The sequence below is a fragment of the Neofelis nebulosa genome, chromosome 7 (assembly GCF_028018385.1).
Source record: "Neofelis nebulosa isolate mNeoNeb1 chromosome 7, mNeoNeb1.pri, whole genome shotgun sequence".
NCBI classification, from domain to species: Eukaryota; Metazoa; Chordata; class Mammalia; order Carnivora; family Felidae; genus Neofelis; species Neofelis nebulosa.
In genome coordinates this window covers 50,748,468-50,765,390 of record NC_080788.1, presented here as the reverse complement: position 1 = coordinate 50,765,390, position 16,923 = coordinate 50,748,468, and the positions used below count along the sequence as shown (strand labels likewise).

The 16,923-nt window shown below is 34.9% G+C and overlaps 1 protein-coding gene across 6 annotated transcripts in view; it reads left to right on the top strand.

Moving 5' to 3' along the window:
• UNC13C (unc-13 homolog C) overlaps positions 1-16,923 on the top strand; it is a 614,642-nt gene that overhangs the window by 336,586 nt on the left and 261,133 nt on the right. For all 6 annotated transcript variants that reach the window (XM_058737680.1, XM_058737682.1, XM_058737681.1 and 3 more), the window contains exons 18-20: positions 178-246; positions 1,866-1,955; positions 8,544-8,672. In XM_058737680.1, the coding sequence (XP_058593663.1) occupies positions 178-246; positions 1,866-1,955; positions 8,544-8,672 (288 nt within the window). The remainder of the gene's footprint in view (positions 1-177; positions 247-1,865; positions 1,956-8,543; positions 8,673-16,923) is intronic.

The window sequence follows — 16,923 nt, the reverse complement described above, 5'->3', positions numbered from 1 at the left end:
TCTGCATTTGAATCACTGTTTTGTCACATACTAGCTCTATCACCTTAGATAATTTTTTTATATCTTTGAACCATCCTTTCTGTAAAATGAGGAAAATAACTCCTAGAGTTGTTTTGAGGGTTACTTTTAGAATGACCATTTACTTCTGTTCTCCTATTTTGTTTTTGCTCTGTACAGAGGGAAAAATTCATAAAACTATTGGATCAGTTGCATAACTCTTTAAGGATTGACCTGTCAAAGTATAGGGTATGTACAAAATTATTTTCCTGAAGGTAAGATACCATGTTTGACTGAGATGCTTTCTTGTCATATTATAAAAAATCATCCACTGTGTAATGGAAAAGTAAAAATACTGATCTTGGGATCTCAGGTTCTTTCACACTGGAAAAGTCCAGTCAGTAAGCAAGCAGATGTCCCTCGTTCAGAGACCTTGCCCTACACAAGCTTATACTAATAAAGTGTGTGTGTGTGTGTGTGTGTAATTTTACAATTATTTTAATAACTTTCAGACTGAGAGGCAATCAGCTAATTCTTGAGGTAAACATGTGGCATAGACCTCATCTTGAAAGCTCACCCCTTGTTGCTGAGATATCCTGCTGATAGTTCCTCAGCTTTTAAGATTCTTACTTGGACTCACCGCTTAATTCACTCTTTCTAGATCACTATAATATGCTTTTTGAAGTTGTCCAAAGTTTTTGTCAACTATTCTATACTTCACCTCCAGGTGAAACATACAAATACATACACACACAAATGTATTCATGTATTTTTGGGTGTAAATATATATATTATTTTAATTATAAAGATCTTAGATACAAAATATTCAGTTATAAATTATATTTCTAGAAAAAATTTGTAGCAATAACTCTTGCATTCTTTATTTAATAATTTATTCTAAACATCATACCTGCAAATATGTGTATCTCCTACATTCATGTTTTAATTCATTATTGATGGATCTCTTAATTGTATATTTCTGGAAATTATACCACATTTTGTCAAATTCAACCTTCCTGTTGGAACTGGGGCCAACACTGTTAGAAGATAACTGCTATTAACTAGGCAATAAAAAAAAGATAATTGGGGGAAAGGGGCCTTGAGGCCACATTATTTGTCATCATTTTGACACCTTAACTCTGCTGAAGTTCATGAATATCTAAAGGTTACATGTGGTTTTTCAGGTCACTCTTTAAAAAGCCAATCTGAAAGCATGGTAAATGAGAAATTCCTCAATGTTACAATGTTAAAATCTTATATCAAACATTTTCATGATCACACCTTTCCTTTACTTCAAAGTTCTGAACTTCTTTATTTTTATATGACATTTTCACCCAACATCACTAACAAACTTTTTGTTGAAATCCACAGTACTTGAGGGAGAGACTTGGCAGTGCAGTCTTACTCTTTTTTTTTTAACTTTTAAAAGTTTCTTTGTGACTAAAAGTAAATGTAGCATATGTAAAAGTTCCCAAGGGTATTTTTGGAAAAAATTACTCATCTTGAGAAAGTTATTAAAAATATTTCCAACTACATGCTGTCCACTCCACTTTTAGTAGCAAAATTATTATAGCAACAAAGACGAATAATAACGCTGCATGAATTGTATAATTATATATACATAATATATAATAAAAATTATATTTTTATTGCAATGTGGAAATAGAAGCATATGGCTTTGTAAGACTAGCAGTATTTCCATATTGTTTACTTTTTGTAATATTTTATGATAAAATAGTTTGGGAATACTCTAGGGATATTTTTATAATTTTACACAGTTCATTCCCCATTTCCTTTACCAGAAAGCTAGTTTTAATTTGTTTTCCCACTCTGAAAATTTACCCATTTTCTGTTTATTAATTAACCAGGAAAACTTCCCAGCCAGCAATGCTGAACGACTGCAAGACCTGAAATCAACTGTTGACCTACTAACAAGTATCACCTTCTTCAGGATGAAGGTACCTCATCTTACCTGTCACCATCTTGTTGTGACATACCACATTTATTCCCTGCTAAAGTCTGGCTTTTACTCCTCTCTTGACCAGTGCGGTCCAACCCTTGCAGTTACGCCATGATGCCTTTTCCTTTGCTAACTGAATCCTCCAGTATGAGGTCTGTTGAAAAAGAATTATCCTAGACACCTAAAATATTCTGATACATTCGGCTTAAATTTAGTTTTAAATTAAATCCATCTTAAATACGGCTCTTACTAAAAAAGAAATCTCTAAGAATGCTAAATGGAAATGAGTTACTTCTTACTTTAGTTTTAACTCCCATGGCTTGCTAACCTTTTCATCCCAACAGAGTAGCTGATTCTTTTAAGTTTGCCCCAATTGTGACAACTTCCACTTTCAGCCCTGGAAATGTCTACATAGGGATATATTTGATTGTTGAATCCTTTTGTATAGTTAACTATCTACAAAACTATGCAGGCATTTCTTTTTAGGTAGATCTCTGCTTTAACATCAAGTTCTTTGCACTCATAATTGGGCTATCAAGACTATTCATGTCAAGTGTTTCCTAAAACTATTTGTCAGGCTATGGGCTAAAAAATTTTGCTCTCTGAAAGAGTTTTATGATGTTTATTCAGAAAATTCCTCTACAGAAAAAAAACAAAACGATTTTCAGTTGCTCATGATTGTTTTCACTAGAAGCACTAAAAATGGTACTATATGAGAGACAGAAAACAAAACCATGCCATATCAGCAGTCATTTAGAGTTTTTCAAGTCCAAAGAAAATTCATTTGGCTTCAAATCACAGTGTAATTGGGTGACTGGGATAAATAGAATTTATATCCATTCTTATCCTCTGGAAGCAGCTGTTGGAACAGTGTATAGGAAAGGATAGTAAGCTTCCGACCAGGCTTACGAGGAAAAGTTACTTTGTTGACAGGTGATGGCTGCCATTAACACTGAGGCAGGGGGACATGGGAGTGAGGGTAGGGGGTGCCTGCACAAGTGCTACATATCTGCCATTTCTCAGTCACCAGCCTTGATGTGTTTAGAAACAAAATCTCAAACTTCCAGCACCTCCTCCTCCATCCTCACTACCAGCCGATGACCTTGCTTCACACTGCACTGAAAAAAATGGGAGCAAATGCGGGAGAGCTTCCTCAAGCTCAGACCACATGCTCCTCCCACCCACCCCATCTATCTACTTACCTGCACCTGTGTCCATATACTCTTCCTTCCTTTATTACTATTGATTAGCTGTCTCTTCTCCTAGAAAAGGCCATCTCTTCCAGCTGTGCAATTGATTTCATGCCCTTCTGAACACTAAAGCCTTGGTGCTGCAGTGGTTCCTACTCTCCTCAAAGATGGACTCCACTTTTTGTCCATCTACAACACCCGAATTCCCCCTGTCCTTTAATACCAAAACACCTTAGAATCAGCCTCATTATGTTTTATTGCCCATCTCTATTCTTTCAGCATCTTTTGAACAAATTTCCTCCTCCCATTTTCTTTTTTTCTCATTACATGCAGTCAAATTCATTCCTCTGGTGTACAGATCTATTCTTTTTGACAAACGTGTAGTCGTATCACCACCACAGCAATTAACCAATGAAACGGTCCCATAATTCTCCAGAATTCCCTCGGGCTGCTTTTTAATACTCACTGCCTCTCCCACCCCTTGGCAACTACCTATCCATTGCTGTTTCCTTATAGGCTTACCTTTTCCAGAATGTCCTGTGAATGAAATAATACGCTATATAGCATGACACATTGGCTGTTCATCCATCTTGTTGAGTGTTATCAACAGTTCATTCCTTTTTATTGAGTAGCCATTCTTGGTTATGCATGTACTACAAGCATTTGGGTTGTTTCCAGTTTGGGTTGTTAATAAAACTGTTAAAAAAAATTTATGTAGAAATTATTAGTGTAAACATAAGCTTTCACTTTCCTTGGAGTGAGGTTCCTGGGTTTGCCTTTTTAGCAGCTATGTTTGAGAATCCTAATTGCGCTATATCTTGTGGTAAAGCTCTTGGTATTTTCCGTGGTTTTAAATATTACTATTTTGTTAGCCATTCTAATAGTGCAACTGTATCATATTACATCTTAATTTTATTTATTATTGATAATGTTGGTCATCATTTCTTGGGCTGATTTGTTATCTGAATTTTTCTTTTAGGAACAATCTTTTGAAATATTTGCCCATTTTTTATTAGTTTGTTTTGTTTTGTTTTAGTATCAAGAGTTCTTTGGGACCCTTGGCGGGCTCAGGTGGAAGAGTATGTGGCTGTTGATTTCGGGGTCATGAGCTCCAGCTCCAATTTAGGCAAAGAGATTACTAAAAATAAATTTTAAAAACTTAAGGAAAAAAAGAGTTCTTTATATAGTCTAGATACAAGTCTTTTGTCAGGTGCTTTATTTGCTAGGAGTTTCTCCCTGTCTGTACTTTATGTTTTCATTCTCTAACAGTACCTTTTGTACAGCAAAAGGGTTTAATTTGGATGAAGTCTACTTTAGCAATTTTTGATTTATAGATAGTGCTCTGGGCTAAACCAAGGTCACAAAGAGATTTTCCTGTTTCTTCTAAAAGTTTTATTTTATCTTGTATGTTTAGTCCTGTGTTTTATTTTGAAAGTTTTTTTTTTGTTGTTGTTGTTGTTTTTAATGGTATGAGGTATGGATCAAAGATAACTTTTTTTTCTGCATACTACATGTTCGATCATTCTACCATTATCCAGGGTTAATTTTTGGACTTCTTCTATTTTGTATCCATACTCATCTAGTCCTGTTCCTTTGAATTCTTATTTAAGCTAATAATTTCTAAATTTGTATCTCTAGCCTCAGGCATCTCCATGAGTCCAGACTCATACGCAAATGTCTACTTCCATGCGTAACAACCTTCTCAATCTTAACCTGCCTGAAACCAAGCTCTTCATCACCTGTGTACCGCTTTATTTGTCTAGTTAACCTACCTTCATTGTATCAGTTATCCACGCTAGAACCATGGGGTCCTAACTCCTCTCTTTCTCTCACACCAATTATCCAATCATTGAGCAGATCCTGTTAGCTCTTCCTTCCCAAATTAAACAGCTCCTAGCTTAACACCATAGTCCAAGCACTATATTGACTAAATTACTATAGTGTTCTCATCCCTGGTCTTTCTACATTTTCTTTTTTATTTTATTTTATTTTATTTTATTTTATTTTATTTTTTTATTTTTTATTTTTTATTTTTTAATATATGAAATTTACTGTCAAATTGGTTTCCATACAACACCCAGTGCTCATCCCAAAAGGTGCCCTTCTCAATACCCATCACCCACCCTGCCCTCCCTCCCAACCCCCATCAACCCTCAGTTTGTTCTCAGTTTTTAAGAGTCTCTTATGCTTTGGCTCTCTCCCACTCTAACCCCCCCTTTTTTTTTTCTCTCCTTCCCCTCCCCCATGGGTTTCTGTTACGTTTCTCAGGATCCACATAAGAGTGAAACCATATGGTATCTGTCTTTCTCTGTATGGCTTATTTCACTTAGCATCACACTCTCCAGTTCCATCCACGTTGCTACAAAAGGCCATATTTCATTTTTTCTCATTGCCACGTAGTATTCCATTGTGTATATAAACCACAATTTCTTTATCCATTCATCAGTTGATGGACATTTAGGCTCTTTCCATGATTTGGCTATTGTTGAGAGTGCTGCTATAAACATTGGGGTACAAGTGCCCCTATGCATCAGTACTCCTGTATCCCTTGGATAAATTCCTAGCAGTGCTATTGCTGGGTCATAGGGTAGGTCTATTTTTAATTTTCTGAGGAACCTCCACACTGCTTTCCAGAGCGGCTGCACCAATTTGCATTCCCACCAACAGTGCAAGAGGGTTCCTGTTTCTCCACATCCTCTCCAGCATCTATAGTCTCCTGATTTCTTCATTTTGGCCACTCTGACTGGCGTGAGGTGGTATCTGAGTGTGGTTTTGATTTGTATTTCCCTGATGAGGAGCGACGTTGAACATCTTTTCATGTGCCTGTTGGCCATCCGGATGTCTTCTTTAGAGAAGTGTCTATTCATGTTTTCTGCCCATTTCTTCACTGGGTTATTTGTTTTTCGGGTGTGGAGTTTGATGAGCTCTTTATAGATTTTGGATACTAGCCCTTTGTCCGATGTGTCATTTGCAAATATCTTTTCCCATTACGTTGGTTGCCTTTTAGTTTTGTTGGTTGTTTCCTTTGCTGTGCAGAAGCTTTTTATCTTCATGAGGTCCCAGTAATTCACTTTTGCTTTTAATTCCCTTGCCTTTGGGGATGTGCCAAGTAAGAGATTGCTACGGCTGAGGTCAGAGAGGTCTTTTCCTGCTTTCTCCTCTAAGGTTTTGATGGTTTCCTGTCTCACATTCAGGTCCTTTATCCATTTTGAGTTTATTTTTGTGAGTGGTGTGAGAAAGTGGTCTAGTTTCAACCTTCTGCATGTTGCTGTCCAGTTCTCCCAGCACCATTTGTTAAAGAGACTGTCTTTTTTCCATTGGATGTTCTTTCCTGCTTTGTCAAAGATGAGTTGGCCATACGTTTGTGGGTCTAGTTCTGGGGTTTCTATTCGATTCCATTGGTCAATACCATGCTGTCTTGATGATGACAGCTTTGTAGTAGAGGCTAAAGTCTGGGATTGTGATGCCTCCTGCTTTGGTCTTCTTCTTCAAAATTACTTTGGCTATTCGGGACCTTTTGTGGTTCCATATGAATTTTAGGATTGCTTGTTCTAGTTTCGAGAAGAATGTTGGTGCAATTTTGATTGGGATTGCATTGAATGTGTAGATAGCTTTGGGTAGTATTGACATTTTGACAATATTTATTCTTCCAATCCATGAGCAGGGAATGTCTTTCCATTTCTTTATATCTTCTTCAATTACCTGCATAAGCTTTCTATAGTTTTCAGCATACAGATCTTTTACATCTTTGGTTAGATTTATTCCTAGGTATTTTATGCTTCTTGGTGCAATTGTGAATGGGATCAGTTTCTTTATTTGTCTTTCTGTTGCTTCATTGTTAGTGTATAAGAATGCAACTGATTTCTGTACATTGATTTTGTATCCTGCAACTTTGCTGAATTCATGTATCAGTTCTAACAGACTTTTGGTGGAGTCTATCGGATTTTCCATGTATAATATCATGTCATCTGCAAAAAGCGAAAGCTTGACTTCATCTTTGCCAATTTTGATGCCTTTGATTTCCTTTTGTTGTCTGATTGCTGTTGCTAGAACTTCCAGCACTATATTAAACAACAGCGGTAAGAGTGGGCATCCCTGTCGTGTTCCTGATCTCAGGGAAAAAGCTCTCAGTTTTTCCCCATTGAGGATGATGTTAGCTGTGGGCTTTTCCTAAATGGCTTTTATGATCTTTAAGTATGTTCCTTCTATCCCGACTTTCTGAAGGGTTTTTATTAAGAAAGGGTGCTGGATTTTGTCAAAGGCCTTTTCTGCATCGATTGACAGGATCATATGGTTCTTCTCTTTTTTTTTGTTAATGTGATGTATCACGTTGATCGATTTGCGAATGTTGAACCAGCCCTGCATCCCAGGAATGAATCCCACTTGATCGTGGTGAATAATTCTTTTTATATGCTGCTGAATTCGATTTGCTAGTATCTTATTGAGAATTTTTGCATCCATATTCATCAGAGATATTGGCCTGTAGTTCTCTTTTTTTACTGGGTCTCTGCCTGGTTTAGGAATCAAAGTAATACTGGCTTCATAGAATGAGTCTGGAAGTTTTCCTTCCCTTCCTATTTCTTGGAATAGCTTGAGAAGGATAGGTATTATCTCTGCTTTAAACGTCTGGTAGAACTCCCCTGGGAAGCCATCTGGTCCTGGACTCTTATTTGTTCTTTCTACATTTTCCATAGCCTACCTTAAAGCAGCCTAAGGGAGGTGTTTGTTTGTTTGTTGTGTTCATTCATTCATTCTTTTTTCTTAAGCCATTTAAATGACAATTGAGTTATATCACTTTGCCCTTCTGCTGAAAGAGTCTGATTCCTTCCCACCTTACTCAAAGTTAAGGTTCTTAAAATAGTCTGTACATAGATTTTTTCCCTGGCTCCATCCTTTTACTTCTCTGAATTCACCTAGTGTTGCATCCTCTTTGTCAGTTCTATTCTGCTGAAACGTTTTCTATCTCCTCTGCTTTATTTTACTTTTCAATGTGCACCATCATGGAATATATTTTACTGGTTTCTTTTATTATCTGCTAGAATTTAGCTCCATGAGGAAAGGGATTTTTCTTCCTTTGTTCACTGGGGTATCCTATTGTCGTGCACACAGTAGGTGATAAATGTTGAATGATTGAAAAGAATGAATGGATGAATAATGTTGTGATTGGTCCTCCATGTGTTTCTATTTGAATATTTACAACTATGATCATTTTCACTGCATCGTCATATGAGAAAATTAAACATTTACACTAAAATGGTTTTAAAGGTTTTAAAATAAACCTTTTTTCCTGAATGTAGAAATAGCAACTAAAAACATTTATTGAAGATTATTTGAGTTGTTGATACTGGATTACAGTGTTATATTTTTTGACTTTAAGAAAATAATTTGTCTCTCAGGTTCTGGAGCTGCAAAGTCCCCCAAAGGCCAGCATGGTGGTGAAGGACTGTGTTAGGGCATGCCTGGATTCTACATACAAGTATATTTTTGACAATTGCCATGAACTCTATTCCCAACTAATTGATCCGGTAAGAAAAGATGTATGTCTCCTTTGTTTCTAATGTCTGTTTCTATATGTTTAGAATGACACTAAATGAGACTATATGTTCAATTAATTTCACATTAACTGTGGGTTTTGAGAATTCTTAATCTTTTCTTCACATATGAACATCACTTTCATTTACATGAAATAATTCACTCCTTAAAACAACCTTATGTAATAAAGGTAGATACTATGTTTTAGGCTTTTCAGATGAGGAATCAGTTTCACAACAATTAAGTGATTTGCTCAAGGTCACGCAGTGGTCAAGTGGCAGATTTGGGACTAGAATTTAGGATTCCAACTCACCTCTTATGTTCTTCCTCTAACACATAACTTCCTCCCTTATCACTTTACCTAATAAAAGTGATAGATGGGGAAACATATAACAGGACGGTAAAATCATCCTATATGTAAATTAACTATTAAGGAATATTTCAAAAATACAAAAGAAAATATAGAAAGCAAACCAAACATATATACACTTACCACCTAGATGACCAAATGTTAACATTTAGTAATATTTGCTCTGTTCTTTATTGTCTAAAGGCATTAAATGAATATTACACCTGCAGAAAGCATCATTTCCCTTTGTGCTTTTTCCAAAGTGAATTCTCCTCCCTTTCTCTTCCTTCAGAGATAAACACTAATAGTAGACAGTTTGAGCATATTTTCACATATGCTCAATGAACACTTCAGTTTTATTATCTGTGAATTAGCTATTGATCCTCTGTTGATTTTTCCGTGGGCTTGTCTTTTACTTATTAATTTGTAAAAAAAAAAAATTCTAAAATATATTCTGGATACTAATCCTTTGTTGGTTATGTGATTTAATATATATTACTTCCCTCTTTATATGTGATGTATCTTTTTGTTGTGTTGAAGTTTTCCTCATACTAGGCATCATGCATACTATGATTTATGCATTGCTATCACTTTTATAAAACTGGTGTTTGGAGATGGCTTTTTAATATGTATCTACTGTCCACTTTCCTGAAGAAAGTAGGCACTCCACTAGATACTGGAAATTGTGCAATCACTCTGGACCTTCTTGGTTACTTGAGTGGGGCAAATTCTAGATAATTATATTGAATGAGAAAAGTGGGACTCTTTCATTTTAGGTTTCAGGCTGAGCTTCTTATAGTATTAAAACTTTCTGGCGTCCTTAGCCTAGTAGGAGAAAAAAATTAAAGCTGGACTTTGTCATTGTGTAAGAAAATAATGTATAACCACATAATTGTTCATAACTTTATTATTCCTGCTAGATGTGTTCTAGTTTAAAAACTTAGTTCTCTGGGATTTATAAAGATTAAATTGTCTCTCACTATGTTTTTCCATTGGGTGGCTTTCTCATAGCTTCTCTTTGTCTATTTTCTACCATCTTCCTCCCATAAGGCCCTTCCATACTTTTACATTTTCAACTTCATTGTATTTATCTTAACTAAAAGGTAAAATTGAAACTTTTTGTTACACCAGGTATGTTATCCATACATAACTTCATAATCAATTTACCAAACCTCCCCAGCTTCAATTTCGTATTCCTTGAAACTTCATACACACTATCCCCTCTCATAATCCCTAAATTCTATTATTTTCATGAATTGTCCATCCTCTTTCATATTCATGCATTTATGTATCCTGTTCTATTTGTCTATAATGTTTTTCCCCTCTTTCCTGCCTTCATCAAAATTGAACTTAAATATGACATACTATTCTACTAATTTATACCCAGTGGATGAACCATATCACCAAAATGTCTTATTTAGTGTCTTTCTACTTACTATATTACTAATAATAATAATTCACAAATAGCATAAACAGTTTTATTTTCCTAAGAGATATAGAGATATGGGCGGTTCCCATAAAGCAAACATGCTCCTAACAAATAGTAAATGAAGTGTCACCTCAAGATGAATCTAACATGGCTTAATATTTGCTAACCTGGCTTTAAAAACAAAGACATTTACATAGTTTGCCAACTGTCTAGTTATTCTTTTTGGTGAAGAGATCTATATAGATAAAATTTATAAGAAATCTTATCAATGTAGAGAAGTAGAAAATTTGGAGCTATGTTTTCCATCAAAGAAAAAGACTTTTCCATAAGCATTGTTATCATTTGAAATTCTAAAGGAAGTACCTATTGGATCTGAGTAATTTAGAAAAATAATATTCTCTAGAGCCCTTCTGAAGCCATCTTGGAAAAGTTTTAATGATTAAGGTTTATCTCCCCTTAGTTGATTGGAACGGTCTTCTCCCGTGAGCTCAAGACCTTTTTTTCTCATACCACACATGTAAATTGTCGTAAAATTCTGATGACTTTATCTTCAAAACTAAATACCTTATCTTCACAGTATTTCCAGAATCTGACCACTTTTTTTAATGTTTATTTACTTTTTGAGAGAGAGAGAAAAAGAGCTTGAGCGGGGGAGGGACAGAGAGAGACAGACAGACAGACAGACAGACACAGAATGTGAAGCAGGCTCCAGGCTCTGCACTGTCAGCGCAGAGCCAGATGGGGGGCTCGAACCCATGAACCATGAGATCATGACATGAGCTGAAGTTGGACACTTAACTGAGCCACACAGGAGCCCTGAATCTGACCACTTTTACCAGCTCCATCCTTCCATCCTGATCTGAGCCACCATCATTGCTCATTTGCATTACTATATAAGTTCCTAATAGAGAACAGTGGTTGCATCCTACCATCCTCTATTCTCAATAAAACAGTAAGAATGATTGTTTAAAAAGTAAATCAGACCATGTCCTTCTGTTGCAAAGAATGTTATAAAGTCCTGTCATTTCAGTCTAATTTGAAGTCCTTAAAATTGCCTATAAGGCATAGGATCTGGCTCATATTACACCTTCCACCCCACTTACTCTGTCCTGCACACATACAATTGTGTAAGTGGAGAGTCAAATAAGGGTTTACCCACAAGAACAGGGTTGAACCCCCTGATACTTACGTGAGTGCATAGATCATAGTAGGTGCTCAGAAAAGCATTTGAGTGAATTGAATAAGTGAATAAACAATATTTTTTCTCAAACCAAATGATGATAATTTATAGGTATATTTGGCCTACTATAAACAGGAGTGAAAGGAGTGCTCTATTCTGTGGTAGACACTCAAGTGCTTGCCTAAAGCCTCTTGGAGTTGTATTGGGTCATGCCACAGGGTCCTGAATGATGAGATAGGAGAGAAATTGATGAATACCCCATCCAGTCCCAATACTTAAAAATACCTTGCACTATTCTCCAGCCCTCTCTTCTGTGCTGCAGTAACCTTGATATACACCCATTCTAAATGGTATAGCTATCAGGTGGAGGAGGGCTATCCAGCCAGCTTCAGACTTTGGATATTTAATAAATAATCATTTACTACATTAACTCATTGAGATTTGGAAATTTATTTGTTACCACAGCATAACTTGGCTTATTTTGAATAACATACCTTCATATCAGATTCCATCCTGCCACCAAAACTATTTAAAATACATCTGTGTTTATGTGACTCCTATCTATAACTCTATACTCCCCATTCACTTATGGGATTAAGTCTGAACACTGCCGTTATCCAAAGGCCCTCCAAGATCTAAGCTCTATCTTTCCTTATTTTAACCTCATTTCTACTTTGCATTCTGTGATTCAACACACTAAAGTTCATGATGACTTTGTCTGCATTTTTTTTCCTGTTTGGAGTTGTTTTACCTCCCCAAACCCCCTTCATGACTAACTCTAGCTCATCTGGCCATTTCTTCAGAAAGCTTTTAGGATCTCTCCTACCTATATTAGGTATTCCTGCTCTCTGCTCTTATAATACCATGACATGTTATCACCAGTGCACTTATTATGCTGAATTTATTAAGCACAGAATAATGTAACACCTGTTTGGCCTGTCTTTCCCATTAGGCTGCAATGTAGCCCCAGTGTTCAATGCTGTGCCTGACAAAGAGTAGGGTTGATAAGATAATCAATTAATAAAAAACACATTTTATAAAAGCAGCACTATGATACTTAGCTATTTATAGTCTCTTTCAATGACTCCACTTCTAAGTATGTGGTCAAGAACATGGTCTCTGATGTCAGAACCCTTGAGTTCAAATCCTGGCATTCCTGCTTATTATTTTTGTAATCTTGGATGCACTACTGAGTCTCTTCATGTCTTAGTTTCTTCATCAAGACCTATTTTTTAATATTCATGCTACTTATCTTTTATCTGAGTTCTCTTTAGATGAAGTAATGCCTGAAACCAAAAACCAAGAATTTCAGGGTTGTTAGACACAGTATAATTCTGATTATTTAAATGTGGAAGCATACTTTCTCTCTCCAAAGGGGTTTTAAAGAATCATGTGAAAATAGTGATTGGAATAAAAATGGAAAGTAGATTTAAGAGAAAAATCAAAGTAACTGTAGTTAGAACAACAAAATAGAGTGTGTTTTCTGAAGGCTGGCTGCACACTCAGAGAACAGCATTCACCTTGGCTGAATCACCAAGTTCTATGTTTGTCCTTCAATTTAGCATAACTAAGAACTCAAATGTTGTAGTGTGGACATAGGTGATTGATCTCTTGCATAAAGACACATGAGATAATCCAGAAACTAGGCCAATGTTCTAATTATATTTCTTTAATAATTAGTAATGAGTTTAAGAAACTTCTCATAAGTTTTTTAACTATTTGAGTAACGATTTTTATAAATTACCTGTTTGTATCTTGTGCCTATTTTTAAAAACAGAGTTTTTGTATTTTTTGGTCTATATTATGGCGGTTCTGAGTCCTTTTGATGCTGCAGAGATTTTTCACAATCTGTAATCTTTATTTATCTTTGTCACAGTGTACGCTAATAAGAAATTCTCACCTTTGATATAATCAAATTGATGTTTTTCTGTTTAAATTTGAGCTTTGGAGTTTTTTAAAGAGTCTGCTCTACCCATCCCACAAAAAGAAGGCCTCCTTATGTCAACTTTAATAAAATGGATATTTTCTAGCTTGGTAATAATCATTGTTAATTACAATCATCCAATTCCCCTTGCTGTTGTTCCATGCTCCTAAGGCAGTCTTCAGATTATAGGTTGGCTTTTTATATAGATGTCCTTCTAGGAAAGGATAGGCCAAAAATTGTCAAGTCTGTTTGAAATGTTTGTATTTTTTAAAAAAAAAAAACTATAATTTGTTCCCTGAAGTGAGCTTAAATTTATACTTGTGCCTAACATATCTAGGAATGAATATCTACCTACCCAACCATGTACCCACCCAACCACCTACCTACCTCTATACGGAAAATCACATGCGGATTGTCTCCAACTCACAATGGTTTTGTGTACAATTTTTTGACTTTATGATGGTGTGAAAATGATAGGCATTCAGTGGAAACCATACCTGAGTTTTTGAATTTTGATCTCTTCTTGAAGTAACAATATGTATTATGATCCTCTCTCATCGATGCTAGGCAGTGGCTGTGAGCCACAGCTCCTTCCCCCACACGACCACAAGGGTAAACAACTGATTCAACCATTCTGTACCCCTACAGCCGTTCTGTTTTCCACTTTCAGTACACTATTCAACAAATTTCATGAGACGTTCAGTACTTTAGTATAAAATAAGCTTTGTGTTAGGTGATTTTGCCTAACTGTAGGATTTTTAAGTATTCTGAGCACATTTAAGGTAGGCTAGGCTATCCTGAAATGTGTGGTTGGTTAAGTGTATTAAAGGCATTTTTGATTTATAATATTTTAATTTATGGTGGATTCTTTGGGACATAACCCCATCATAAATTGAAGAAAACATGTATATATGCTTTGGGCTTCTTTGTTTCCCTCCCAAATCCAGTTATTCTGCCTCTTGCTTCTGAGGAAATCTCTGTTATGAATTTGGCATTAGCTTTCTGATTCCTCGTTGTGTATATTTATTATACATGGCTGTTATCCATTTGTAGTACCATGTATATCTCCATCAATCTCTTATATACTACATTGTATAAATATGCCATACCATGGTGTGGTTACATATGTTAATTCCAGAACCAGGCAGCCTAAGTGTTGTTTGGTAGGGATTCTGCAATTTTTAAAGCTCATTACTTTTTAGAGAACTATCTATGCCGATACATTTAGGAACAGCTTATTGATTTTTTTTTTTACAGCTACCTATCACATAAATGTACCACAATATACATATCAATTTTAACATTTCACTTTTACCAATAAACTGTAATGAAATTTTGTGGTGAAAATTATATTTGCAACTTCCAGTCTGTGGTCTTTTTATGTTTATATATTTTGAGAGGGTGGGGAGGGGCAGAGAGAGAGTGAGAATCTGTGCTGACAGCACAGAGTCTCATGTGGGACTCAAATTCATGAACCATGAGATCATGACTTGACATGTAATCACAAGTTGAATACTTAACCGAATGAGCCACCCAGGCATCCCATCCAGTCTTTAGTCTTAAAGAACAAAAGCATGCCCTCCTTTCCTCTATTTTTCCAATTCTATTAGAAATAATATAAGCTTGTACAATGTGGTCAAAAGTACTCCTTTTTTTTACGTGTTTAAATGTCTTTTTACTTGTCTGATTCCCATAGTACACACTGAGTTTAATGAGAACAAAAAGTCTGTCTTATTTATTATTGAATTTACAGTACATAATACCATGCATCACATAGAGTAGCAAAAATCAACAAATACTCGCTTACTTAATGGAACTTCTATGCAGAAACATCTGTTTGTACGCAACCTGTGATAAGTATCCTGCTATTTATTTAAAAATGTTGACCAAGAGATCTTCTGAAAACCTCTTGGGAAAGAAAATACCCTCCAACAATACTTCAATTTGGCAACTTAAATGAACTTAAAACTCTAAGATTTCAAAAAGTCTACCCTTGAGCTGTAGGTATGTGCTTCTTTAGTTATTTTAGCAAAAGAAGTTGCTTTAGTTACTTTTCTTTAGTTTTGTTCTTTTGCTTTTATTTTTGCCCTAGCTAATTCTAAATAATTCAGTAATAAAAGGATCCTTAAAAATAAAATCTGACATTGAAATTTACAAATAGAAAAATTCTAATTTTTGACTTTTTATTTGAGATGCTACTTAAACAGTAATCATTAAGGAACTGGCTTGAAAGCATCCCTGACTTCTCCTAAGGTTTTTTGTTTTTTGTTTTTTTGTTTTTTGGGTTTTTTTCTTTAAGCAATGGGCTTTCTTATACAACTGGTAGCTTTAGTATAGGGAATGATGTCCATTGTGCACTTATAGTGCCTTTTCAGTACCTCATGTAATTATTGTCTTAGCACTAGATCTAAGTAAATACCCATTTAAAAATTAATTTTCTTTTAAAGTTTGTTGCAAAATGTGTAGAAGAAAGTTATGAGTATGAAATTTCTTCTTAAATATCAGTTTCATAAGCAATATATAAGTTGTTATGAAAAAGAATTGCTCAAAATAAATGGTATAATGACATATTTTCTGTATTGATGAGAAACATGAAAATCCAAAGCATAATACATTATGAGATCATTGTTTTCCTCAATGTGTATTTCAATTTTTCTAAGAAAGTAAAATACGTTAAGCTGAAATAAATTCTAAAATCACAAAAGTATGCTGTGTTAGTGAAACTAGTATAATCTTGATTTTAAAATGGATTAGGAAAGTGCATGCAAAGAAAGTGATAAACTCATTATGTTTAATAAACACTGATGAACAATTTCAAAATAAAATATCAAATGGCATATTTAAAATATAACCAGATCAATAAATTTGATCTCAGGAATACAAGGGTGGTTCAGCATTGAAAACCTATGAATATATTTTATTGTAATACTTAACTAAAAATATCATACGTTTATTCAATATAAGTAGAAAGAGCGATGTGATGAAATTTGATGACTCTTTATGATTAAAAATAAACTCAGAACATTAGGATGGAACACATCTTTTTTTTTTTTTTTATTTGGTTAAGGCTATGTTAGAAAACCTATACCTAATATTAAAGCTTAACAGATGAAGTCTGGGTGGATTTCTTTAAGAAATATAGATAATTGTCCTACTAACACTGCTCTATAACATAATATTTGAAGAAGCAAGAGAATAAATATTAGAAAGGAAAAGAAAAAAACTTTAATTGATGGATGATATGACTATACACATTGGTTCAAATAAGAATAAATCTCAAATTAAAAAATATAGAATTTTTACATGAGAAATTGTGCACACGTTACTAGGGAAAGGAGAAATAGTTTAGTATGCTGTGTTAA